Source organism: Pongo abelii, chromosome 11 (assembly GCF_028885655.2).
Source record: "Pongo abelii isolate AG06213 chromosome 11, NHGRI_mPonAbe1-v2.0_pri, whole genome shotgun sequence".
Classification (NCBI taxonomy): domain Eukaryota; kingdom Metazoa; phylum Chordata; class Mammalia; order Primates; family Hominidae; genus Pongo; species Pongo abelii.
This window is the reverse complement of record NC_071996.2, coordinates 113,123,774-113,151,305: the sequence shown is the minus strand read 5'-3', so window position 1 is coordinate 113,151,305 and position 27,532 is coordinate 113,123,774. Positions and strand designations below refer to the sequence as shown.

At 40.1% G+C, this 27,532-nt stretch overlaps 2 protein-coding genes across 12 annotated transcripts in view; both read right to left on the bottom strand.

Moving 5' to 3' along the window:
• The window catches only part of UNC80 (unc-80 homolog, NALCN channel complex subunit), a 229,246-nt gene that overhangs the window by 182,073 nt on the left and 19,641 nt on the right, over positions 1-27,532 (bottom strand). For all 11 annotated transcript variants that reach the window (XM_054549776.2, XM_054549783.2, XM_054549777.2 and 8 more), the window contains exons 7-11: positions 24,699-24,838; positions 4,772-5,033; positions 3,236-3,370; positions 1,505-1,721; positions 688-828 (exon numbers count right to left, since the gene is read on the bottom strand). In XM_054549776.2, the coding sequence (XP_054405751.1) occupies positions 688-828; positions 1,505-1,721; positions 3,236-3,370; positions 4,772-5,033; positions 24,699-24,838 (895 nt within the window). The remainder of the gene's footprint in view (positions 1-687; positions 829-1,504; positions 1,722-3,235; positions 3,371-4,771; positions 5,034-24,698; positions 24,839-27,532) is intronic.
• On the bottom strand, positions 8,840-9,899 carry LOC103890030 (zinc finger protein SNAI1-like). The gene has a single exon (XM_054549787.1). It carries the CDS (start codon positions 9,793-9,795, stop codon positions 9,022-9,024), a length of 774 nt encoding a protein of 257 aa, XP_054405762.1. The 5' UTR covers positions 9,796-9,899; the 3' UTR covers positions 8,840-9,021.

Here is a 27,532-nt window from a genome sequence, read left to right as displayed (position 1 = left end):
ATCTAGCATATTAATGAACAACAAACATGAATAATTTTTTTCTCCTTTGGCTAAAAGTAACTGAAAATAAACTTATGGTGGTAACTAACAGATATCATTGAATACCTGAAATACAGTGCAGATCGAAGAGGGACTAAATTTATGCTTCTATGAGAACATAAGAAAAAAATCAATTATTCTGTTAAAAGTACAGAATGAGAACCTGTCTTGGATTATACCCAGAGACACATGTTTGCTGCACACAAAACACACAAGAACTTATCTAAAATAGAAGCTGTCTCAAAAAAAAAAAATTGGTGGCCTTGGAAGGCAGTGACTTTCCTCCCGCTGAAGGTATACAAGCCCTTCAGAGAGCTCTCATAGAGGGGATAGAAGCACTGAATCTAGATGTCTTCCAAGGTCTCTTTCAGCCCTGTGGGTCTATGAGCTTTTGAAAAGAAATATGAATGGCTTGTCCTTGCTCTCCCTCTGAGAGGTATGGTGTTTACAGTGTGGTGTTAAATAGTTCTTGCTACTAAGGATATGCTAAGAATGGCTAACAAGTAAATTACCAAGCAATTCAGCACAAGAATGCCAGTTTTCAGAAAACACAGGAAGCGGATTACAATGGGAAAGTAACATGGTGTAAGGACAGAAAACAAGAAAAGAAATCTGAACTCCTGCCCGTAGGCCTCACCTCCTACCCACCTTCCTTGACGGTGTTTTCTCCATGGCTGTTGGAGGGGTCCGGCAGGTCGCTTACCAGGGTGTGATGGGAGTGGGAATGCCTGGCGCTCAGACTCTCCATCTCAGTGGCTGCATCTGAACTGCCTCGCCGGGTCAATTTCCCTGGGATGAATAAGAGCACCACACAAGAGGGTTTTAAAATCTGAAAGTTATTCTGCCAAGATATTGTCTTTCCCAAGGACAGCAGGGAGAGTGTGGGGCTGTTAGGAAAAGTGTGAAACACAGACAAAAAAGCAAGAACTGAACTTGCCATGGTGATATTCAGGGTCAGGATGATTGATGAAGCTGCCGGTGATAAGGTCAGCCCCAATCTTAGCCAAATGTCAGAAACCGTCTGTTGTGGCTCAGCTAGCTGTCAGCTCCCAATTTTAAATTGGCCTATTTAATATGCAATCCAGAAAGAAAAAAATATATATATATATATATTTTTTCCTTTGCTGCTTTTTTGAAAAAAAATCCAAGTTTGATAAAAATCTGCTGTCTAGATTCACAATGGAAATTAATGCACAGAGCACCCTAAGGCCATGTTTCTTTGTCTAGAATGATCTAAGACATAAGATTACCTGTCTGATTTCACAGAACTCTTGCATAATTACTTTCATTATCTGGATTTATTGGCTGTGAAAACACAGCATTATTTTCGTACTGGAGAACCTGAATTTGAGTCACAAATTTCTTGGCTGAATTGTTCAAGAAAGATTCAGATTTGCCCAGGAGCCCTAGATCCAGTTATAAACAGGTCACTTAAACTCTGCCCTATTTTGGAAGGCCTTGTCACCTAAAATGGTGGTTTGCCAGCCTCCTTTCTCAATTCCTCGCCTGTCTTCTCCCAGCCCAGAGAAACTTCCAAAGGAGAATGTGCTGCGCGTGGGGGACACATCCAGGTGGTCCTCGTGAAGCAGGAAGGGCACTCCCATTCTCCGTGGCCTCCTCTTGCCTGTGTGGTGGAATGGAATGGAGCCTTTCCTCTCTCGGTCTTCTTTGCGGCTCTTGAACTACAGTGATGAGAGGTGTAGAATTAGGCACAGGGCAAAGAAAAGGTTACAATCTGCTTCCCAAGGGGCTCCATGATCTGCAATAAAATACAAGAAATGTGCCAGGAAGAGGAGACCCAGAAAGTCACTGAATATCATCCAATAAAAATGGGAGAAATTTCACGTTAAAAGAGTGAAAGAAACTAAGTAAAAGGCCACATATTCCGTGGGCCTTTCTCCTGGGTTCGGTTAGACTAGTGGTTTGCAAAGTGTGGTCCCTGGACCAGCAGCATCAGCATCACTTGGGAACTTATTAGAAATGCAAATTCTCAGACATATTATATCAGACCCTCAGAAGCTGAGGTCCAGCAATGTGTGTTTTAACAAGTCTGGTAGGTAATTCTGATGCACACTAAAGTTTGCAAATCACAAGGTTAGAGTCACTACTTGAACCAGCCTCTCTTTTTCTGTTCCATTTTTCATGATGGTGATCCATTGTTTCAGTTAGCCAACTTTAAATGTGCGCCACTGTTCGTAAGAAGAGTCAAAGAAGATACAGACCATACATTGCCACAAACCCATTATTCCTACCAAACAAGTTCAAAACCAAGTGCAACTAAAAGTTTAGAATTGCTAGGGAAGCTTTTAAAATATAACAATTCCTTAGCCTACCTTCAGCAATTCTGGTTTAATTGGTCTGGGATTGAACCTGAAGATGTATTTTTTAAAGCTCCTTAAAAATTATCATATGCAGCCTGTATTGAAAACCACTTTTTTCCTTTCAAATGATCAATGTTTTAAGAAAATTGATAGACATTGTCTTTTGTTGCATCATTAACAAAGGCAGAAAACTGCTTACTTAGCAATACTTTCAGCTCATAATAGGTTAATATCGTGTTCTGTGTTCTTCGTTGGCATAATTAAACTAACAGTTTTGAAAAAGAGAAAGCAAACCACTATATATATACATATACATAGGTCTACACATATTATTTTCTGTTTATCTCCAATTACTTACAAAAAAGAGAGGCAGAGTAATGGCAGAAAAATATAACGTGTTTAACTAGAAGACCTACTTTGGAGTTTGGACTCAATCTTGGGCAAACTACCTAAAATTTCTAAGGGTTAATTTCTTACCTGCAAAATGAGGAGAATAAGGATGTCATTGGATTAAATGAGAACTATTTGTATAAAGTACTTGATAAAAATGAGTTGAACCATACAAATGAAAGTTACCATCATTGTTACCATAACTACTTCCATCACCACACTACTTTACACTGCATTATGCATATGATCAGAATTGAGCTTCATGACAACCCTGTGGAGCATTTAGAATAGGAAGTTCATTCATACGCACAGAGGGACATGCACAGGGGTATGCTGCAAGTCAGTGTTACATCTAGGAGCTGACTTCGGTTTCTAAGGTCCCTTTCCCACCTCACCCCATACTGCAGTATGATCAGAAACATCTCATGTCCCACTGACATCTTTTATTTACCAAAATATCAAAGAGCATAAGCATTTCTACTCACCTTTTTAAAAATATTCATGCCCAGGTCTGAAGAAAGATCTGGGACTGCAGATCTACGCAGATTGGTCAGTGAAACCTTGGAAAAGGCCTCAGAACTAAGAGATTTTTCCTCCTCGTTACACTTCATGGTGAGATCCTTAATAAAGGTAGACAATGATCAAGGACTTAGGACTTTACATCCAAATACTGTTCTTATTGAAATGTCATATTTTTAATAGGGATGCGTCTATAGCTTCGACATCTTTGAACAATTGAACTTGTATGTCTGGACTTCTGGAATCCAAATTCTGCTAGTGAGAATATATATTTCATATTAATTGTAATTTCTGTTTGGAGTTTTCGGCAGTGAGGTCATGTAGCCCCAGATTTAGAATGCTAAGAAAATAGAAGATGGATCTCTCTTTTTTTTTTAATTAAAAAGAGTGTTGTTTTTTTTTCCCATTGAATGATTCAGTAAAGCAGATATCCACTTAGGCAGAATATCTACTACTAAAACAGATTATATTTCCTTTTAACTCTGCTATTGCTCATGTTTGTTTTCAGAATATGCAGAAAAAAATTTCAGACTCAGCCAATTCACATTTAAGTAAATCCAAACAAGTGGAACACACTACAAGTCACATTTTTCTCTACATTTTCAACACCTGGTGTTGATGAGAAAGAGGGCAAGAACAAGTGTTCAAGCTGGTATTAGGTCATTCATTTATCAAAAAGTAATTGCCATGAAGATATCACCATATCAGTACACATTCAGTTTACTTCTCCAAACATTTACAATAAATAGCAAGACTATCAAAATGCAATATTCCTAATGATGACATTAAGACACTGGAAAAAGTTGGCCAGGCGCGGTGGCTCATGCCTGTAATCCCAGCACTTTGGGAGGCTGAGGTATGTGGATCACGAGGTCAGGAGACCGAGACCATCCTGGCTAACACGGTGAAACCCTGTCTCTACTGAAAAAATACAAAAAAATTAGCCGGGCATGGTGGCAGGTGCCTGTAGTCCCAGCTATGCAGGAGGCTGAGGCAGGAGAATGGCGTGAACCTGGGAGGCGGAGCTTGCAGTGAGCCAAGATCGTGCCACTGCACCCCAGCCTGGGCGACAGAGCGAGACTTCATCTCAAAAAAAAAAAAGACACTGGAAAATGTTGAGTTATGCAAAAGAGGTTACATCACGTTTAGTAAAATCCTATGTTACAGATTTTATGATATTGGTAATCAACAGATTAAATGTCAGAACTCTCTATTAATTACTACTTTGATTATCCAGAAGACCCAGTTTTCCATGATTCTAGATAAACAAAGACTTATACTAAATTAGCATGTGTAAGAGGTGCACTTCTTCAAATGATTAAGTGCTACAGCCAGCAAAGGGTCAAGCATGCAAGATGGAAGAGAAAAGATAATAGCAACAGTGTAACCCACCAACCAAAAAGTCAGCACTAGAGTACCTAAGAGCTGGATGCACAGAGAAAAAAAGAATCCATTATGGCAAAGTTGCTGGTTTGAATGACAATGAACTGCGTTTTTCTTACTTGGGTTTTGTGGGTGTTCACTAGTGAGGGAGCTGCCGCTACCATTGAGCTACTCCTGGGTCTGGGCAGGAGAGGAATATCTGGCTCCGGAGGCTTTTCTGGCTTCTCTTCCAACATGTGTCGCAGCCTTTGTAGATAGTACATCAAAGACCATTGAGTGCCTTCCTCAGACCAATGGGGCTGAAGTAGGCAGCGCAGAACAGCAACATCAAAGTAAGTGGCATAGCGGGACCTTTGGCATGGAGGTATCACAAGAGAGGCCCTGTTCCCAATGGCAGAAAGAAGATAATTATACTGGCAATCAAGCTTTCACAGGGGCAGCACAGCATGGCTTATAGCTCTACTTTTCTCATTTGTTTAGTTATTCATTTACTTGTTTCTTACATAGTTTACTCTAATATCCTTCCAACTGGTCTCTCTCATTCCACTTTCACTAAACATCTCCTGAAAGTAGAGATACTGAGAGAGTTTTGAAGGATGGATAGGAATCAGCAAGGCAAAGCTGAGGTTTGGGCAGGAGGGAGGATTAGCGTTTCTGTCAGAGGGAACAATGCCTACAAAGGTATGAATTTTAAAAATCACGAGTTTAAAGGTGAGACCCTAGTAATTGGTGAGTAATTTGGGTGATGGACAATGATGAGAGTGAGAGCTATAGAAATAGATGAGGTTCAGGTTACAATTCTTCCTTTATGCTAAGATCAGGTTTGACTTTTACCCCGATAGAAGTAGAAATGATATTTGCCTTGCCTACTTCATTGAGCTATTTTAATTTCAGTTGTGAAAATATTATGTAAAATAACTAAGGAAAAGCTACAAAATGCTAATAAACAGAAGTTTTGCTATGAGGAAAATAAATAAAATAAGTTTGAAAATTCTAAAGTTATATATCCTTGCAAGAGAGCAAGACTAACTTTTTAAAAATCTCAAGTTCCTGGGATTCTATTATTCAATTTAAACACATAATACATTCATTACCTAGTGTTCAATTTAATTCTACTACAAAGTAGTTTTAAGAAATTACTCAGATTAATACACCATCCTATGTATCTTAGGTGCAACAAATTGAATGTTTGTGTCCCACAAAATTCAGATTTAAAGGTAAGTTTAACTTTCTCACCTTGAACAACATGTGGTCTGGTAAGAAAGACAGACAATAAGTGACAAAATATAAACTTAGAACTTCCGGGATCCAAGATGGTATCTTAAATCTAAAATCTAAACTTAACTCCCAAGCACAATTTCCTTCTGATTTAGGTGATGCAAAAGAGAGATGTTTGTACCCTACCATGAACTAGCAAATGATGCTACCCACACACAAAGTGCTCTCACAAAAAACGCAGCCACAGAGAGTGAATAGGGATTTTCCTAAACTTCTTAGGCTCATATATTTTTTTTAATTAAAAAATCTACGGCTCACTAGTGGTTCAAGAAAATAATTCCATAGGCCACAGCTACTATTTTAACCTAGTAACTAGAATAAAAACTATAGTGCCGGGCGCGGTGGCTCACGCCTGTAATCCCAGCACTTTGGAAGGCTGAGGCGGGCAGATCACAAGGTCAGGAGGTCGACACCATCCTGACTAACACGGTGAAACCCAGTCTCTACTAAAAATAGAAAAAAAAATAAGCCGGGCGTGGTGGCGGGCGCCCGTAGTCCCAGCTACTCCGGAGGCTGAGGCAGGAGGAGAATGGCGTGAACCCGGGAGGCGGAGCTTGCAGTGAGCAGATATAGCGCCACTGCACTCCAGCCTGGGCTACGGAGCGAGACTCCATCTCAAAAAAACAAAACAAAACAAAACAAAAAACAAAAATACTATGGAGTAAGGACTTGGATGTTTGGTGAAACTTTTGTCTCACTTGATACATTCGTTATGAGTCATTGGTAAAATACATTTCTGACTGTGTGTTTCAGTAAAAAGTTCAAAAATACAAATCCAAACCATATCTGTGCCCTGCAAATTATTTTTACAGCTCTTCTACTTCCCTATCGAAGCACATACCATACTTTATTATTTTTTCTCTTATTAATAGCATTGTCTGATAGGTTGAGGTACAATTGCCTGTGTACACAATGGTTTTGAATTTCAATGCTATCTTACAGTCTAATATTCTTGAATATTTTGACAAGTAGGAAATAAATATAAACTGAAGTTCAAACACAAAAGTGAGTTGGCAGTCATATGAAAAGAAGCCTTCTACAATCCCTAAATTCCCATATATGCTATGCCAGAGTTTATCCTTTTTCCAGAGACCTAGAATATTCTTTGGACCTCAGTTTTGTGACAACTTTTAATCTATCATAAAGTCTTACAGAATCTCCTTCCAACCACTTCTCATCAGTTCCACATACACCACCCTAGTCCTAGCCACTAACATCTCTCATCAGGCTTATTGCAATTACTTCCTATTAATCTACTAGTTTTTCCTCTTATTCCTCCACTCCCTGGCTCAAACTCTTTCATTATTCAATCCCGTTAGAATAAATTGCAAGCTCCCTTACAGTAGTGAACCAGGCCTGAATAGTCTGGCTGGGTTTACCATTCCAAACTCATTCTCTATTATGCTTGCCCTGGTGTGCCAGTTATTGATTTATTGCCCCTCAGCCCCAAATACATTTTTGGGTAAAAAGCCCTGTTTTAATATTTTCTCAAATTGTCCAGCATGCCACTTGTTTACTCCTGAGACACTGAGTGCCACTTGTTTATCCTGAGACCCAGTTTGAAGGAAACTAAAAACTTTGATTTTCATTTCTACCCATTTCCTAAAAGGCTTTCACTGCTCTCCCTTCCCCCACCCATCCCATTTCTCCTTCTTAAAGATGCATGACGCACGCAACCCACTCCTCTCAGCCTATCATTTATACCTCAGATGATAGGATTTCTTTTCCCCTGCCCCCATGCTGTAATCTTGGATTTATAAACAAAAGACAAAGTATAGCGTTGGCTGGCTACTAGCTGGGTAATTTTAGGTCCTCAAGGCTTTATGACAATCATTTGATTTATTATAAGAGCCTGTGAAACTGTTGTTTTCTTGACTAGGCTGCTATGGTTAAGACAGTTATTATTAGTTCGACCAAATTATTTCCTCCCCATTGGAATAGCTGGTAGCTGTTCTTCACCCGTTACCCTCTGCCCCACACTTTAAAGTCCCCAAATGTTTCTAGTTAGTAAATTAGATTAGGGAGTTCCATAAATTACTTCAAATCCCTAGAGCAGTGCTCCATATGAGATAACCATGAACCACGTTCATGAGAATCCTTCCTTCCAAGAAGGAAACGAAGGAGGGAGGTTGTTAAAAACGCAGGCACCAGGTCTTGCCCCAGACTTCCTAAACCAGAATTTCAGAGGATGTGGTCCAGGAATCTTTATTTTAAACATTCTCAGGTACTCCTTAAATACTCTTTTTAAAAAATAAACAAATTGCTTTATTGGATATCAATAAACTACACACATTAACTATACAAAACGTTTCCTTGATGCAAAATGTATGAAATATAAGTACCAATGTACTTTTAAAAATGTAAACATCTTCCTCCCAGGCCTACCTGTTGGGCTCCCAAAATAGTTCTGGGAGATACATTGGGCAGACCAGAGCACCCCACTTAGGCCACCGACAAGTGACAACTATTACTTACAGTCCCTCGAGACATTGTTAAATTGCCTGGGAAACAGGTGCCAACCACGCCCAACAGGAAGCTGAAATAGCTGCTCAGGCCCAGAGCATCTTAGGCTCTAGACACGTCCTGGTGTCAGCCACCACCTTCGAAGGCCCCGTGGCTGAAACTGGGGGTGGATTATTGCATAGTCAAACCTTGGAGGGTGGCCTGAGGGCTCCTTCGGGGAGGGAGTGGGGAGGGTCCCCTGACTGGAGTGGACACAGTCTGTCAGCTCTTGTCCTGTAGCTCAAACTGCTGTATCCAAACAGTTCTGAATACACAAACACATGCAGAAAAGCCAGTTCAAGAATGCCCCCAAGCTGGGGCTGCCAGCTGCCCTCCCGCCAGCCATCCACAGACATGGCCATGGGAAGGCTTCTTTCAGAGTCCACTGAGGGATCCAGGCAGAGGAAACAGAACCAGAAAATGGTTTTCATCAAAGTCTTGTGCGGCTGATGCATCCAGAAATGGGGCGCTCAGGAGGGAATTCTGTGGCATAAGGACATGGTGTACTCCTTCCTTCTGGAGCTTGGGGAAGCTGCTGGTTGACGGGGGCAGGGTGTCAGGTAGGGAGAGGAAGAGGGAGCCTCTAGGGTCAGTGAGGGCCCCCTGAGCAGCTCGACTCTTGGTGCTTGTGGAGCAGGGCCATTCGGGAGAAGGTTCGAGCGCACGCCTGGCACTGGTACTTCTTGACGTCCAAGTGGGTCTGGAGGTGGGCCCGCAGGTTGGAGCGGTCGGCGAAGGCACGGCTGCAGTGGGGACAGGAGAAGGGCTTCTCACCAGTGTGGGTCCGGACATGGCCCCGCAGTAGCCAGGGTCTGGAGAAGGCCTTCCCGCAGGTTTCGCAGCAGAAAGGCAGCGTGTGGCTTCGGATGTGTCTCTTGAGGTCACCCAGGCTGAGGCATTCCTTATCGCAGTATTGGCAGTTGAAGGCTTTCTGAAACTGGGAATCCTTGGACTCAGAGACCTGGGCCAGCTGCCTGGGCACTTGGCCCAAGCCTGGGAAGGTGGTATCGGCCTCCGCCTCCAAGGAAGACACTGAAGTGGAGGAGAAAGACGAAGAAGGCTGTGAGCGTGGGCTGGGGGACTGGGAGCCTTTCCCGCTGTCCTCATCCGACAGTGCGGTCAGTTCTGCCGCCTTGGGACTGTCTTGGGAGAGTCTCAGTTGGAAGGAGGCCCTGGCAGTTGGTTGTGCTTGGAGCTCCAGGAAAGCGTCCCAGATGAGTGTTGGCAGCGAAGCAGTGGGGTTAAGGTGGGCCTGGTGGTAGGTCTGCTGGAAGGTAAACTCTGGATTCGAGTCCGGCAGTTTGCTGTAGTTGGGCTTCCAATCAGGGTCAGGGAGCTTCCTGACGAGGAAAGAGCGCGGCATGGTGGCCGAGGCAAGTAGGTCGCTGAGTAGCGCAGAAGTAGTGCAGGCGACCCACTCACTAGGCCGAGCCTTGGAGCAATGACTGCAGCCGCCCTGCCAACTCCCTTAAGTACTCCAGAGGAGCAGGGTGGGACCTTTCCGGCCACGCCTCTTTTATCACTTTCGTGCCAATTGGAGGCGTGCCTCCCGCTAAGGCCACGCTCTGAGCAAGTGGGCCGGGCCTGGCTGGGCTCGCGCCTTAGTGGGCCGGGCCTGGCTGGGCTCGCGCGTTAGCGGCCCGGGCCTGCCTTACTTTTTTTTTTTAGTGGCGCGATATCGGCTCACTACAACCTCCACTTCCGGGTTCAAGTGATTCTCCTGCCTCAGTCTCCTGAGTAGCTGAGATTACAGGTGCCCGCCACCACCCCTGGCTAATTTTTGTATTTTTAGTAGAGATGAGGTTTCGCCATGTTGGCCAGGCTGGTCTCAAACATCTGACCTCAGGTGACCCACCCGCCTTGGCTTCCCAAAGTGCTAGGATTACAGGCGTGAACCACCACGCCCAGGCTTGAACACTCTTAATAATCCTATATGGAATCGCCGTAACTGAGAAGATATGCTGACGGTGTTGTCCCTGAGGGCAACGGATGACTAAATTGGTATCTTTCTCTATATACAAAATGTATTGTCTGAAAGTAATTACCAACTGTACAGTTGAGTCCCATAAGCATTAACTATTTTCTAACAGGGTATGTTAGTTCAGCAGATGATGGGCTGCAGAACAGCAAGATTCCAACAACGTAAGGCTGTGATCAGAGACTAGAAACATATCTGTATCTTATATAATCAAAGTTTGTTAAGTAAAATCACATTTCAATTGACTGATATTGAAAGAGACTCCATTTGAAAATATCAATAAATTAACAAGGCGTTTGGTAGCAAATATTTAAGTACCTCACTTTAAGGTGTTATCCAATCACTACTTTATTTGACTTAATGTGTTAGCTGTACTGCACGTAATATTCAATAAAAAGCAAGAACTATCAATAAATATTTTTATTTCATTTAAGACAGTATTATCAGGTACGATCAAAGTATCATCATCCAATAAAAGTCATTTTAATTAACCAGCAGACTAACATGTGAGAAATAAATTTTCACAACTAGATAAAAATGACATGAGGGAGGCCGGGCATGGTGGCTCATACCTGTAATCCGAGCACTTTGGGAGGCTGAGGCAGGCGGATCACAAGTTCAGGAAATTGAGACCATCCTGGCTAACACGGTGAAACCCCGTCTCTACTAAAAATACAAAAAATAGCCGGGCGTGGTGGTGGGCGCCTATAGTCCCAGCTGCTTGGGAGGCTGAGGCAGGAGAATGGCATGAACCCGGGAGGCAGAGCTTGCAGTGAGCCGAGATAGCACCACTGCACTCCAGCCTGGGCGACAGAGCAAGACTCCCGTCTCAAAAAAAAAAAAATGACATGAGGGAAGCTTCTTAGATCATGTAATAGAAAAGTTCTTTTCAACTCTAATATCCTCTGAATCTAAAAGTTATTTCCTGGAAAAAAATTAAAAATGAAAATGTTATAAAAGAATATGAATACAACTTTTCTTCTAAATGATATATGTAAAAATAATGAAGAAAAGCATATTATAAAAAGTTATTAATGTTTATAGCTACCCGATGGCTCATGGATGATTTTCACTTATTTTAAAAATATTTTATGTATTTACATTTTTTCTGTAATTGACCCTATACAAAATTATATGCATAAGAATAAACAACATATTATGACAGAAAAGAATTTCAAAACTGGCAAGAATTTCTTTAGTCTATTTTCCAAGCAACTATGGCTCTGGAAAGTCAAGTTATCATTAATTAGGGTTGAGACCTGACAGCAGAAAGTATTGAAGGCAGATAAGCACTCCGGAAATAACAATCTATGGAAGCAAAGAACTGTCAGTTTTGACTCTATGCAGTATTTACTGAAGCATAAATTAACTCTCTGCATATAGTAATTAAAGATGAAATCTAACATTAATTTAAAAACTAGCTACAGAGTGCAGAGAAGACTGATGTGCAGTTCACTCAAGTTCAGAGCAAAAGAGATAATGAATTGTATTTGATACATGCAGACAGCTTTTGTTACTAGGATATTTGCATTGTTTTGTTATTAAAGTTCTCTTCTTTTCTGATTAATACATGAGCTCTTCCAATAAAGACACATGAACATTTGTATTTTCTGAAAGCTTTACTTTGCATCATTTCCATGGCAACCAACCACTGCAGCTGGGCAGAGAGAAAACCTAATTCATTTTTCCAAAGTGCCACTGATTCATGTCTAATTAACACATGTGGGTGTATGTTGCTGTGGGTGACTACACACATATATGTCATGGAATGCATATAAATATATATAGAGAGAGAGAGCTTGAGTATAGACATATCAGAGAATAAGAAAAAAATATCTGTTCACAAATAGTAGTCTTGAACATTATAGCTGGCTTTTGTTTTTACCGGCAAATCAGAATGGAACCATTAACACTTGATTTTGTCAGAGAAAAGAAACATCATTTTACTGTCTATATGTCTATATTTGTAAATTTCTATGCTTACTATGGATAAGAAAAATTATATAAGAAACATAAGCTAATGAATATTTTTATGACCTCGGGATTTTACACTGATCTTGGTTTTTATGATATGTTTAAAAGTCAGACAGAAGCATAGCATTTGAAGTAAAAGATTACTTATTCTTATTTGAAATTAAGTTAAACTTTTTGGAATTTGTATGAAACAGAATTAGTGGAGGAGGAATGCTCAATAATTGATGTGAAAAAATATGTACAGAAATAGCCATAAAATTTTAATATATTAAATGATGGTGACATTATCATAATTATAGCCAGCCTCCAACATAGCCCCCAATGATCCTTGCCTCCTGCTATTCACATTCTAGTGTGGTCCCTTCCCACTCTGCACTAAAGTTAGTTGGTCTGATCCAAAGAGTATAGCAGAATTGATGGTATGTCATTTCAGAGATTAGGTTATAAAAGATTAGGTTATAGAAGATTAGGTTATAGAAGATTAGGTTATAAAGCATCCATTTTTGATGCTCCCTTTCTTTCTTGAATAATTTGTTTTGGGGAAACCAGCTTCTATGTTATGAGCAGCCCTATGGAGAGACACAGATGGTGAGGAATTGTGTCCTCTGGCCAACGGCCATCTGAGTGAGCTTGAAAGCAAAGCCTCCAAACCAGTCAACCTTTCAGATACCTGCAGGCCTGGCCAACAGCTTGAGAGACTGCGCCACAATCACTCAGCTAAGCTGTTTCAGCATTCATAATCCTCAGAAACTATGCAAAAAAAAAAATGTCCTTTGTTTTAAACTGCTAGGATTTGGGAGAATTTGTTATATAGAAACTGACAACTAATACAGATTTTGGAACCAAGACAAAACCCTAATTTTGAAAATGGTTTCTTAACAAGAAGTAAGGGGTGTACTATTGGGAACTGGAAAAGGAGAATCCTTGTTATGTAGTAACAGAAAGTTGCTTAGCTGTGATGTGGAAAGTTAAAAAATAAGTGCCTAACAAACTGGGTAATCTAACAAAGGAGACTTCCAAATAAAATGTTGAAGGTGCCTTCTAATTTCTTCCTGCTCTTATAGTAAGTTGAGGGAGAAAAGTTATGAACTAAAGGAAGAACTGTTAAAGACTAATGAGCTGGAACTTGATTTTGAAAAATCTCAGCTTCTCCAGATGGGAAATAATGCTAAAATTAAGAAATGGCTTCCAATAATACATCAAATATAAAGAACTTTTGGAAAAATGTGGTCTAAAGATGAAGCCAAGGGTGGGAGTTGCACAGTTATTTGTTAAGACTTCAGAATGATCTCAGGCCATACCCAAGAATACCGTTCCATTAGATAAAAGGCCCTTTCGGAGCTTGCAGTGAGCCGAGATTGCGCCACTGCACTCCAGCCTGGGCGACAGAGCGAGACTTCGTTTCAAAAAAAAAAAAAAAAAACCCTCTAAATTAAACGTTGAGCATGTGATTCAAATCCAAATATTTATAACTTTTTTACATATATATATATAACTTCTAAGAAACTTAAGGGCACTTAAGTTTCTTAGAGATTCAACAGAAGCACAAAATAGAAATGAGATTATCTCAAAGAGATTTGTAGTTGCAGATCTTTTCCATTCTAGTGGACCCTAAAAAGATTCACAGTGAACCCATAAAGTTTTAAAAATAATTATATCAGCAAAAACACTTCCAGAGACAGTACAAGAGGAAAAAAGAGGCTATTAGACTCCCAAAACTTTACTGGCAGGAAGCAAGCTGAGGAAACTACTCAGCTGTAAACACATGCTATCTTTTTTGAAAAAGGAATGCTGATTTGGAGGATAGAATTAACAGCCCAGAGGGTGGAGCCAAGAACCATGGGCAAGAATAGCACTGAGTTTTAATCAAGGACCTTCCAACATTTTTCCACTTTAATTTCAAAACTAATAAGGACCAGTGCCTCTCATTTTCTCTCTTTGATTATACATGTCCAGAGCAGGTATCCTATGCCTATTTTACCATTGTATGTTGGGCGTGTTTGGTGCAGATAATCATATCTCTTTAGTCCACAGGTATTTTAAATCACTTCGGTAACATCTCATAGATAATAGATGAGTAGGAAGTAATGATTAATGTAGAAATACTTGTTTGGAAGCAGTTGCAGAAATCCAAATAAAGGCTGAGTATGGCAGCTCACACCTGTAATCCCAGCACTATGAAAGGCTGAGGCAGGAGGATCACTTGAGGCCAGGAGTTCAAGTCAAGCCTGGGCAACATAGCAAGACCGTGTCTCTACAAAAGAATGTTTTTAAAAATAGTGGGACTTGGTGGTGCACACTGTATTCTTATCTACTTGGGAGGCTGTGGCAGAAGAATTGTTTAAGCCTAGGAGTCTGAGGTTACAGTGAGCTGTGATCATGCCACTGCACTCCAGTCTGAGTGACAGAGTGAGACCCTGTCTCTAAAAAATTAAATTAAAAAAAGAAATCCAAGTAAGAAATGATAAGGATATGAACCAAGCCAGTGACTATGAGGTTGGAGAAAAAAGATTTGACAGACATTAAGAGCGCAGAATGTAAAGGACATGGTGTGGCATGAACCTCATATTTTTGACTAGAATATCTAGGCCAATAATGGTGGCATATACTGACATAGAAATAAATGAATATATGAATATTTAAATAATACAATAAATGTAGAGACTCTAGTACAATTTTGTACCATAGATATCCAAAAAGGTAGTTCTTATTGTTAGTCTCTTAGTCTGTGTCCTAAGTAACTACCTTTCCCCAAATTTGATTTAATTATGTCATTGATAACTTTGTTGTCATCAAATAAAATGAAACCCTTGTGGAGGTGCTGGTGGTCATAATGGTTACTTTTGAGTCAGTGGAAGGCTAATATAGGAAGAGTTTGTACATCTTCAAAAGAACTGTGTAGCCAGATTTTAGGAGAAACACCCTTGATTCCCATCTGATGGTGTTCACACCCTTTATCTCTTCTCTTGAGTGCAGGCAGGAACTGTGATTTATTTATGACCAATAAAATATGGAAAAGGTAAAGGGATGTCACTCCCATAAATAGGTTACCTTACATGACGAAGGTAATGAGACATCACTCCTGTGGTTATGTCACATTATAAACACTGTATTAGCAAGATTTCTCTCCCTTGCTGGGTTTGAACAAATCAGCTGCCATATTTTGAGGTAGCTTATGAAGAGGGCCATGTGGAAAACAACTGTGGGCAGGCTTCAGAAACTAAGACCAGACACCAGCCAATATCCAGCAAGAAAACAAGGACCTTAGTCCTAGAACTGCAAGGAAATGAATTCTGTCAACAACCTGAGAGAAACTGTAACTGGATATTTCCCCAGTTAAGCCTGTGAGGCAACTGCAGTCCATGCCAACACCTAGATTTCAGCTTGGTAAGACCCTGAAGCAGAGAACACAACTAAGTTGTGCCTGGGTTTTCCCCTACAATTGAAAGATAATAAATGTGTGTTACAGAGCAGTTAAAAAAAATGCAAGAACCATAGACAGAAACTACAGAAAAGCAAATTTTGATCACATATAAGAAGGACATTCCACTAAACAGAGCTACCTAAAACTAAAACAAGCTTCATGAGGGAGCACTAAATTGATCATTGCTTAAAGTCGTTAGTACATCAGCTAAGTTATAGGAGATGGGATTGATTATCCTCACAGAGTTCCTTCCATACTACTTTTAAAATTTTTAACTTTCAAATTTTTGTTTTAAATTGATGGATAATATTATATATTTATGAAGTACAATGTGATGTTTTAATATATGTTTATATTATGGCATGATTAACTCAAACTAAGTTACAGATTCATCATCATCTCACATACCTTTTTTGTGGTAAAAATATTTAAAATCTGCTCTTTTAGTAATTTTGAAATAAACAATGCTTTATTGTTTATTATAGTCACCACTCTGTGCAATAGATCACTAAAGCTCCTTCCTCTCACCTAACTGAAATTTTATACCCTTTGATCGGCATCTCCCTTTCCCCATCCATCCCCCTCTCCCAGCTTCTGATAACTACCATTCTACTCTACTTCTACAAGTTCAACACTTTTTAAGATTCCATGTATATTATATGATTTTAAATGCTTATCACCATTGACCTGGGACAGTAAATCAGTGGATAAATACAAACAACCCTGTTTACACAACCAAAGTTGCTATCAAAATTTCATATTCTCTACCAGCAGAAGATTATTCAACTGGGCCACTTGCTTTTAAAGTCCAAAGAAAGACACAAAGACATATACATTATTTACATATTATTTTTTTAAAGGGCAAGATAGTAGTATTTTGGTTAAAAAATTGTATTAATATGACTGTGCTTTAAACAATTCTAAGAAATCTTTCAAAAACAATGCACCCATGTAGCCTGATTCCAGTGCCAGTTGGAGGTAGATCATTTAAAAATTATCAAATGAAAAGGTAAGTCAGATAAAAAGCAAAAAAAAAAAAAAAAAAAAAAAAGCAGGGGTTGGCCGGGCATGGTAGATCACACCTGTAATCCCAGCACTTTGGGAGGCCGAGGTGAGCAGATCAAAAGGTCTGGAGTTCAAGACCAGCCTGGCCAACATGGTGAAACCCTGTCTCTACTAAAAATACAAAAATTAGTCGGGCGTGGTGGCAGGCACCTGTAATCCCAGCTACTCGGGAGGCTGAGGCAGGAGAATTGCTTGAATCCAAGAGGTAGAGATTGCAGTGAGCCGAGATTATGCCACTGTACTTCAGCCTGGACAACAGAGGAAGATTCCGTCACCAAAAAAAAAAAAAAAAAAAAAGCAGGGGTTGCAATCCTAGTCTCTGACAAAACAGACTTTAAACCAACAAGGATCACAAAAGACAAAGAAGGGCATTACATAATGGTAAAGGGAACAATTCAATAGGAAGAGCTATTTTAAATACATATGCACCCAATACAGGAGCACCCAGATTCATAAAACAAGTTCTTAGAGACCTACAAAGAGACTTAGACTCTCAAACAGTAATAGTGGGAGACTTTAACACCCCAATGTCAGTATTAGTCAGATCAATGAGACAGAAAATTAACAAGGATATTCAGGGCTTGAACTAAGCTCTAGATCAAGTGGGCTTAGTAGACGTTTACAGAACTCTCTACCCCAAATCAACAGAATATTCATTCTTCTCAGTGCCATATGGCACTTATTCTAAAATCGACTACATAATTGGAAGTAGAACACTCCTCAGCAAATGCAATAGAACTGAAATCATAACAAACAGTCTCACAGACCACACAGTGTAATCAAATTAGAAATCAGGATTAAGAAACTCACTCAAAACCACATGATTTCATGAAAATTGAACAACTTGCTCCTGAATGACTCCTGGGTAAATAATGAAATTAAGGCAGAAATCAAGAAGTTCTTTGAAACCAATGAGAACAAAGAGACAACGTACCAGAATCTCTGGGACACAGCTAAAGCAGTGTTAAGAGGGAAATTTATAGCACTAAATGTCCATGTCAGAAAGCTAAAAAGATCTCAAATTGATATGCTAACATCACAGTTAAAAGAGCTAGAAAGGCAAGAACAAACTAATCCAAAAGCTAGCAGAAGACAAGAAATAACTAAGATCAGGGAAGAATTGAAGGAGATAGGGACATGAAAAACCCTCCAAAAAATCAACAAATCCAGGAGCTTTTTTTTTTTTTTTTTTAAAATAACAAAACAAATAGACCACTAGCTAGACTAATAAAGAAGAAGAGAGAGAAGAATCAAATAGACACAGTAAAAAATGATAAAAGGGATATCACCAATGACCCCACAGAAATGCAAACTACCATCAGAGAATACTATAAACACCTCTATGCAAATAAATTAGAAAATCTGGAAGAAAGGGATAAATTCCTGGATGCATACAACCTACCAAGACTAAACCAGGAAGAAGTTGAATCCCCAAATAGCCCAATAACAAGCTCTGAAATTGAGGCAGTAATTAATAGCCTACCAACCAAAAAAAGCCCAGGACCAGATGGATTCACAGCTGAATTCTGCCAGAAATACAAAGAAGAGCTGACACCATTCCTTCTGAAACTATTCCAAACAATTAAAAAGGAGGGATTCCTCCCTAACTCATTTATGAAGCCAGCATCATCCTGATATCAATACCAGGAAGAGACACAACAAAAAAAATTTCAGGCCAATATCTCTGATGAACATTGATGCAAAAATCCTCAATAAAATACTGGCAAACCAAATGCAGCAGCACATCAAAAAAGATATCCACCATGACCAAGTTGGCTTCATCACTGGGAAGCAAGGCTGGTTCAATGCATGCAAATCAATAAATGTAATTCATCACATAAACAGAACTAAAGACAAAAAGCACATGATTATCTCAATAGACACAGAAAAGACCTTTGATAAAACCCAACATCCCTTCATGTTAAAAATTCTCAATACCTAGGTACTGATGGAACATATCTCAAAACAATAAGAGCTGTTTATGACAAACCATAGCCAATACCCTATTGAATGGGCAAAAGCTGGAAGCATTCCCTTTGAAAACTGGTACAAGATAAGGATGCCCTCTCTCACCACTCCTATTCAACATAGTATTGGAAGTTATGGCCAGGGCAATAAGGCAAGAGAAAGAAATAAAGGTATTAAAATAGGAAGAGAGGAAGTCAAGTTGTCTCAAGTGTCCAGACAACATGATTTTTATGTAGAAAACCCCATCATCTCAGCCCAAAAACTTCTTGAACTGCTAAGCAACTTCAGCAGTCTCAGTATACAAAATCAATGTGCAAAAATCACAAGCATTCCTTTACACCAACAATAGGCAAGCAGCGAGCCAAATCATGAATGAACTCCCATTCACAATTGCTACAAAGATAATAAAATACTTAGAAATACAGCTAACAAGGGATGTGAAGGACCTTTTCAAGGAGAACTACAAACCACTGCTCAGGGAAATAAGAGAGGACACAAATGGAAAAGCATTCCATCTTCCTGAATAAGAAGAATCAATATTGTGAAAATGGCCATGCTGCCCAAAGTAATTTATAGATTAAATGCTATTCCCACCAAACTACCATTGACGTTCTTCACAGAATTAGAAATAAAACATTTTATTTTTTTAAAAATAAAATAATGAATTTAAAATAAATTAAATTTAAAATTTATTTTAAATTGTATATTGTATCAAAGGAGTGTCAAAGGAGACCCGTAGGCTGGGCGCGGTGGCTCACGCCTGTAATCCCAGCACTTTGGGAGGCTGAGGTGGCTGGATCACAAGGTCAGGAGATCAAGACCATCCTGGCTAACACAGTGAAACCCTGTCTCTACTAAAAAACAAACAAACAAACAAAAAATTAGCCAGGCGTAGTGGTGGGTGCCTGTAGTCCCAGCTACTTGGGAGGCTGAGGCAGGAGAATGGCGTGAACCTGGGAGGCGGAGCTTTCAGTGAGCCAAGATCACATGACTGCACTCCAGCCTGGGCAACAGAGCAAGACTCCGTCTGAAAAAAAATAATAATAATAAAAATAAAAAAAAGGAGACCCATATAGCCAAGACAATCTTATGCAAAAACAACAAAGCTGGAGGCATCACACTATCTGACTTCAAACTATACTACAAGGCTACAGTAACCAAAACAGCATGGTATTGGTACCAAAACAGACATATAGAGCAATGAAACAGAACAGAGACCTCAGAAATAACATCACACATCTACAACCATCTGATCTTTGACAAACCTGACAAAAACGAGCAATGGGGAAAGGATCTCCTATTTAGTAAATGGTGCTGGCAAAACTGGCTAGCCATATGCAGAAAACTGAAACTGGACTCCTTTCTTATACCTTATTCAAAAATTAACTCAAGATGGATTAAAGACTTAAATATAACCCAAAACCATAAAAACCCTAGAAGAAAACCTAGGCAGTAGCATTCAGGACACATGCATAGGCAAAGACTTCATGACTAAAATGCAAAAAGCAATTGCAACAGAAGCCAAAATTGACAAATGGGATTTAATTAAACTAAAGGGCTTCTGCATAGCAAAAGAAACTATCATCAGAGTGAACAGGCAGCCTACAGAATGGGAGAAAAATTTTCCAATCTACCCATCTGACAAAAGTCTAATATCCAGAATTTACAAGGAAGTTAAACATATTTACCAGAAAAAAACAGACAAGTCCATCAAAAAGTGGGCAAAGGATATGAACAGACATTTCTCAAAAGAAGATATTTACACAGCTGACAAACATATGAAAAAAAGCTCAACATCACTGATCATCAGAGAAATGCAAATCAAAACCACAATGAGATACCATCTCGTGCCAGTCAGAATGGCGATTTTCAAAAAATCAGGAAACAATAGATGCTGGTGAGGCTGTGGAGAAATAGGAATGCTTTTACACTGTTGGTAGGAATGTAAATTAGTTCAACCATTGTGGAAGATAGCATGGCGATTCCTCAAAGTTCTAGAACCAGAAATACCATTTGACCAAGCAATCCTATTACTGGGTATATACCCAGAGGAAGATAAAGACACATGCACACATATGTTTATTGCAGCACTATTTACAATAGCAAAGACACAGAACCAACCCAAACGCCCATCAATGATAGACTGGATAAAGAAGATGTGGTACAGATATACCTGGAATACTATGCAACCATAAAAAGGAAAGAGATCATGTGCTTTGCAGGGACATGCATGAAGCTGGAAGCCATCATCCTCAGCAAACTAACACAGGAACAGAAAACCAAACACCACATGTTCTCACTCATAACTGGGAGTTGAACATTGAGAACACATGGACACAGAGGAGGAACAACACACACCAGGGCCTGTGGTGGGGTTGGGGGTGAGGTGAGGGAACTTAGGGGACAGGTCAATAGATGCAGCAAACCATCATGGCACTCATATACCTATGTAACAAACGTGCATGTTCTGCACGTGTCTCATTTTTTTGTTTGTTTTTTTAGAAGAAATAAAGGAAAAAAAATATTGTTTAGCAATGGAAAGGAAAGAATTACTAATACATGCCATAATGTGAATAAATCTCAAAAACATTATGCTAACTGAAAGAAGCCAGATTCAAAAGGCCACAGACTGTATGAATCCATTTATATGAAATGTCTAAAAATGCAACCTAATAGAAATAAAAAGTATATTAGTGGTTATCTGGGGCTGGGTGTGGGAATGGGAGTGACACAAGGGATGGGCACAAGGGACATTTTTGGGTGATGAAAATGTTCTTAAATTGGATTGTAGTGGTAGTTGCACAATTCTGTAAATTTACTAAAAATCATTAAACTGTGTGTTAGTTCGTTTTCACGCTGTTGATAAAGAAATACCTGAAACTGGGAATATAAATAGGTTTAATTGGACTTACAGTTCCACATGGCTAGGTAGGCCTCAGAATCATGGCAGGATGTGAAAGGCACTTTTTACATGGTGGCAGCAAGAGAAAAATGAAGAAGCAGCAAAAGAAGAAACCCCTGATAAACCCATCAGATCTCGTGAGACTTATTCACTGAGACTTATCATAAGTATAGTACAGGAAAGACTGGCCCCCATGATTTGGTAATCTCCCCATGGGTCCCTCCCACAATACATGAGAATTCTGGGAGATACCATTCAAGCTGAGATTTAGTGGGGACACAGCCAAACCATATCATTCCACCCCTGGTGCCTCCAAGTCTCATATCCTCACATTTCAAAACGAACCATGCCTTCCCAATAGCCTCCCAGAGTCTTAACTCATTTCAGCATTAACCCAAAAGTCCACAGTCCAAAGTCTCATCTGAGACAAGGCAAGTCCCTTCGCTTATGAGCCTGTAAAATCAAAAGCAAGTTAGTTACTTCCTAGAAACGGGAGAAATTGGCCAAAACAAAGGGGCTACAGGGGGCATGCAAGTCCAAAGTCCAGTGGGACAGTCAAACTTTAAAGCTCCAAAATGATCTCCTTTAACTCGAGGCCTCACATCCAGGTTACACTGATGCAAGAGGTGGGTTCCCATGGTCTTGGGCAGCTCCGCCCCTGTGGCTTTGGAGGGCACAGCCTCTCTCTCAGCTCCTTTCACAGGCTGGTGTTGAGTGTCTGTGGCTTTTCTAGGTGCTTGATCCAAGCCGTCAGTGGAACTACCATTCTGCGGTCTGGAGGACGGTGGCCCTCTTCTCACAGCTCCACCTGGCAGCACTCCATTAGGGACTCTGTGTGGGGCCTCTAACCCCAGATTTCCCTTCCGCACTGCCCTAGCAGAGGTTCTCCATGAGGTCCCTGCACCTGCAGCAAACTTTTGCCTGGGCATCCAGGAGTTTCCATATATCTTCTGAAATATAGGCAGAGGTTCCCAAACCTCAATTCTTGACTTCTGTGCACCTGCAGGCTCAACACCACATGGAAGCTGCTGAGACTTGGGGCTTCCACCCTCTGAAGTCACATCCTGAGCTGTACATTGGCCCCTTTCAGCCATGGCTGGAGCAGTTGGGACCCATGGCACTAAGTCCCTTGGCTGCACACAGCACGAGGACCCTGGGCCCAGCCCACAAAACTGCTTTTTCCTCCTGGGTCTCTGGGCCTGTGATGGGAGGGGCTGCTATGAAGGTCTCTGACATGGCTTGGAGACATTTTCCCCATGGTCTTGGGGATTAACATTAGGCTCCTTGCTCCTTACTTATGCAAATTTCTGCAGGTGGCTTGAATTTCTCCCCAGAAAATGGGTTTTTCTTTTCTGTTGCATACTCAGGCTGCAAATTTTCTGAACTTTTATGCTCTGTTTCCCTTTTAAAACTGAATGCCTTTAATAGTACCCAAGTTACCTCCTGAATGCTTTGCTGCTTAGAAATTTCTTCCGCCAGGTAACCTAAATCATCTCTCTCAAGTTCAAAGTTCCACAAATCTCTAGGACAGGGGCAAAATGCCACCAGTCTCTTTGCTAAAACATAACAAGAGTCACCTTTGCTCCAGTTCCCTACAAGTTCCTCATCTCCATCTGAGACCACCTCAGTCTGATTTTGTTGTCTATGTCGCTATCAGCATTTTGGGCAAAGCCATTCAACAAGTCTGTAGGTAAAGTTCCAAACTTTCCCACATTTCCCTGTCTTCTTCTGAGCTCTTCAAACTGTTCCAATCTCTGCCTGTTACCCAGTTCCAAAGTTGCTTCCACACTTTTGGGTATCTTTTCAGCAATGCCCTGCTCTACTGGTACCAATTTACTATATTAGTTCATTTTCATGCTGCTGATAAATACCCCAAACTGGGAACATAAATAAGTTTAATTGGAGTTACAGTTCCACAAAGCTGGGAAGGCTTCAGAATCATGGTGGGAGGTGAAAGGCACTTCTTACATGGTAGTGGCAAGAGAAAAATGAAGAGGCAAAAGTGGAAACCCCTGATAAACCCATCAGCTCTCATGAGATTTACTCACTATCTTGAGACTAGCATGGGAAAGATTGGCCCCCATGATTCAACTACCTCCCCCTGGGTCCCTCCCACAACACGTGGGAATTCTGGGAGATACAATTCAAGTTGAGATTTAGTGGGGCACAGCCAAACCATATCAAACTGTGAACTTAAAATAGGTTAATTTTATAGTATGTAAGTTACACCTCAATAAAACTAGTCTTAAAAATGTTCCCTTTTATTTTATTTTTTTATTTTTTTAAAATTATTATTATACTTTAGGTTTTAGGGTACATTTTAAAAATACTATTACTACTAGGCTATAATTTTATTTGAAAGTAGGGATATACAAATGGTCTCAGGAGCTCTTGCCCCATAGGTGGAGTGTCAAACCTCATGACTCCAGGTGTCCACAATTTCAACAGGGAATAAGAAGAAATAGACTATTTGTTGTTTCTGGGGAAGGTATTTGTAAGCAAATTCACTATGTACACCAAATAACAAGGGTAGGGTTAGAATATTTCCAAAGAATAGACTTTTAAATTCCTATGTAATTTAGAAGCACTAATTTTAATACAAGGATCTAGCGGTATAAAATATCCTTATATATTAAAACAGATCCTTTAACATCTCTGCAACATAATCTTCTGATAGCATCATTTGAGTTCTGCACTTAAACATTTTAAGTAACACCTAATTCAGACATCTCATTAAATCAGAACCATCTTTCCACTTCCGCCCTAGTTTGTTTAAAAGAGAGCCATTCATAGCATATTTCTACAATTATTAATTATACTTTGACCAAGAATATGTATACACATATTATGCAAATACATATTTTAAGGAACAGAGGCTATCAAAGTAGTTAAAAATGCATATTTGATTTTTGGTGACCAGTGACACATTTTGTCCCTAACATTGCAATCAGGTACCTGGAATGTGATGGGCCTCTTTCCTGGGAAGTTTGGGAGGACAGACTTCCATCAAAGGAGTTTCCTCGGTGACAGCCTGAAATGGTGGCCTTGGGTGAGATGGAATCAGACTGGAATGTTTCGCAAACCACTTGGAGTCCCTTTTGGAGGTAGAAATAGCAGATTAGGTTTTGTTTTTTGTTTTTTGTTTTCCCCTGTAGCTATATAATCTAGAATTAGCTACCATATTACAACATGGTTCCATATATGGGTTTTTTTTCACTATAGTTAATTATGATATTATGGGCCAAGGGATTTTGACTTCATCTCAGGGAGAATAGAAACAGACTTCTAGGGATCACCTGTGTCATTTCAAGCATCAGGGAAAGTAATTTCATATATTTTATTTCATTTCATTCTTAATTATTTTCTTTTTCATCTCCATACCCAGTATCTACAGGAGAGTTACACATCAAGAATTTATCATACCGAAGTGAACTGAATAGAAGCATGAGGCTAAAATAGAAGCACCAGGTTAGTAGGAGCTAATCAAATTGAAGTCAGAACATGCGAACAGAAGTGCAAGGTTAACTTTTTCTTCATTCATCAGTGGAGAGATGCAATACACTTTTCTAATCGGACACAATGACCTTTATTCTGATTTATAAGTACACATTCAGTAGTTCTGTTACCAGGTAGCTTATTTTAATTACATTTAGCTGATAAATGTAATTCTGCCCAGATAATGTGAGATATTTTTCCATAGGCATTATAGGTGAAATTCTTTACTAAAGTATAAAGACCCTCAACAATCTATCTGGAAGGTTAGCCCTTACAATTTTAATTTTTACCCACAAAATAAGGCATTATTCAATCATGATGGATGAGAGATAAATACAGCTAGAAATTTCATGAATTAAGTCTTCTGAAGTTGACCATAAAATTCTTTAGCATAAGCATACTATCTGTGCCTCATGTTAGGTGAGTCGAGAGATTTAAAAAATTAGATGAATCTGACCCTTAAACTCATGAGATTACAGTTATGTCTCAAGACAGGTAAGTATAGGTCAGAGAAGCATGTCCAATAGAAAGATAATGCAAGCCACAAACAGCCACATATCTGATTTTAAACTTTGTAGAGGCCACATTAAAAACAGTGAAAAGGAACGGGTGAAATTGTTTTTAATAATATATTCTTTTTAACCCCTAATTATCATTTCAACATAGAATCAATATAAAAAGTATTAAGATGGGGCCGGGCACGGTGGCTCATGCCTGTAATCCCAGCACTTTGGGAGGCAGAGGCGGGCAGATCACAAGGTCAGGAGATCGAGACCATCCTGGCTAACATGGTGAAACTCCATCTCTACTAAAAATACAAAAAATTAGCCGGGCATGGTGGTGGGCACTTGTAGTCCCAGCTACTCAGGAGGCCGAGGCAGGAGAATGGCGTGAACCCGGGAGGCGGAGCTTGCAGTGAGCCGAGATCGCGCCACTGCACTCCAGCCTGGGCGACAGAGCGAGACTCCGTCTCAAAAACAAAACAAAACAAAAAAAGTATTAAGATGTTTACTTTTTTTTTCTTTCTTTCTCTTAAGACAGGGTCTCGCTTACCCAGTCTGGAGTGCAGTGGTGTGATCTTGACTCATTGCAACCTCCATGTCCCAGGTTTGGGTGATCCTCTCCACTTAGCCTCCCAAATAGCTGGGACTAAAGGCATGTGCCACTATGTCCCGCTCATTTTTCTATTTTTAGTAGAAGCAGAGTTTTGCCATATTGCCCAGGCTGGTCTCAAACTCCTGGGCTCAAGTGATCTGCCTGCCTAAGCCTCCTAAAGTGCTGGAATTGCAGGTATGAGCCACTGCACCATGTCTACATTCTATTTTATACTACATTTTCAAAATCTGATGTACATTTTACACTGTCAATTCAGACTAGCTGTATTTCAAGTGTTCAAAAGCCACATGGGCCTACAGGCTATCATATTGGACAGTGCAGGCTTAGACTAATTAGACAAGAGTTTAGGAGGAATTGGGGATTGAGATTTTTTTTTTTTTTTAAACGGAGTCTCGCTCTGTCACCCAGGCTGGAGTGCAGTGGCACGATCTCAGCTCATTGCAAGCTCCACCTCCCGGGTTCACACCATTCTCCTGCCTCAGCCTCCCGAGTAGCTGGGACACAGGCACCCACCACCACACCCGGCTAATTTTTTTGTATTTTTAGTAGAGACAGGGTTTCACCATGTTAGCCAGGATGGTCTCGACCTCCTGACCTCGTGATCTGCCCGCCTCGGCCTGAATTGAGATCTTAATTGGTCCTTAAAAGGATAAAATTTAGATGAAGGAAAGAGAAGATTCCAGTTAGAGGAAACAATCTGAGCAAGGATTTGGAGGCTAAAATGAGCAGGCACTATAAGTTAGAGATACTAGATAACTGACTGAAGGGATAATCAGAGACAGGGTCACTTAACAAAGGTGGTGCCAAGTGGTGGGAGGCACAAAAAAAACAGGGAGAGGAATTTGGTCTTGCAGCGACAGTCAATAGGATCCACTATAGGTTCCTAAGGAGAAAGGGACATGACAAAAGATGGCATTTGCATAAAATGCCTTATGTGGAATGGTGAGTTAATAAATAAATGATATATTAGGAAAATTAGTCAGGAATTATTAGTAGTATTTATGCGAAGAAGAAAAGTCTAGATGTATAAAACTCAATTAGGTAGGTTCAGCTGCAATTTAGTTATGAGGGCCTGGATTTAGAGGATAGTAGTGGGCATAAAGAATAAAGAAAACATCTGAGCAACATAACAAAAAGAAGACAATATGACTTAGAAGGAAATCAAATCGAGAGGATTA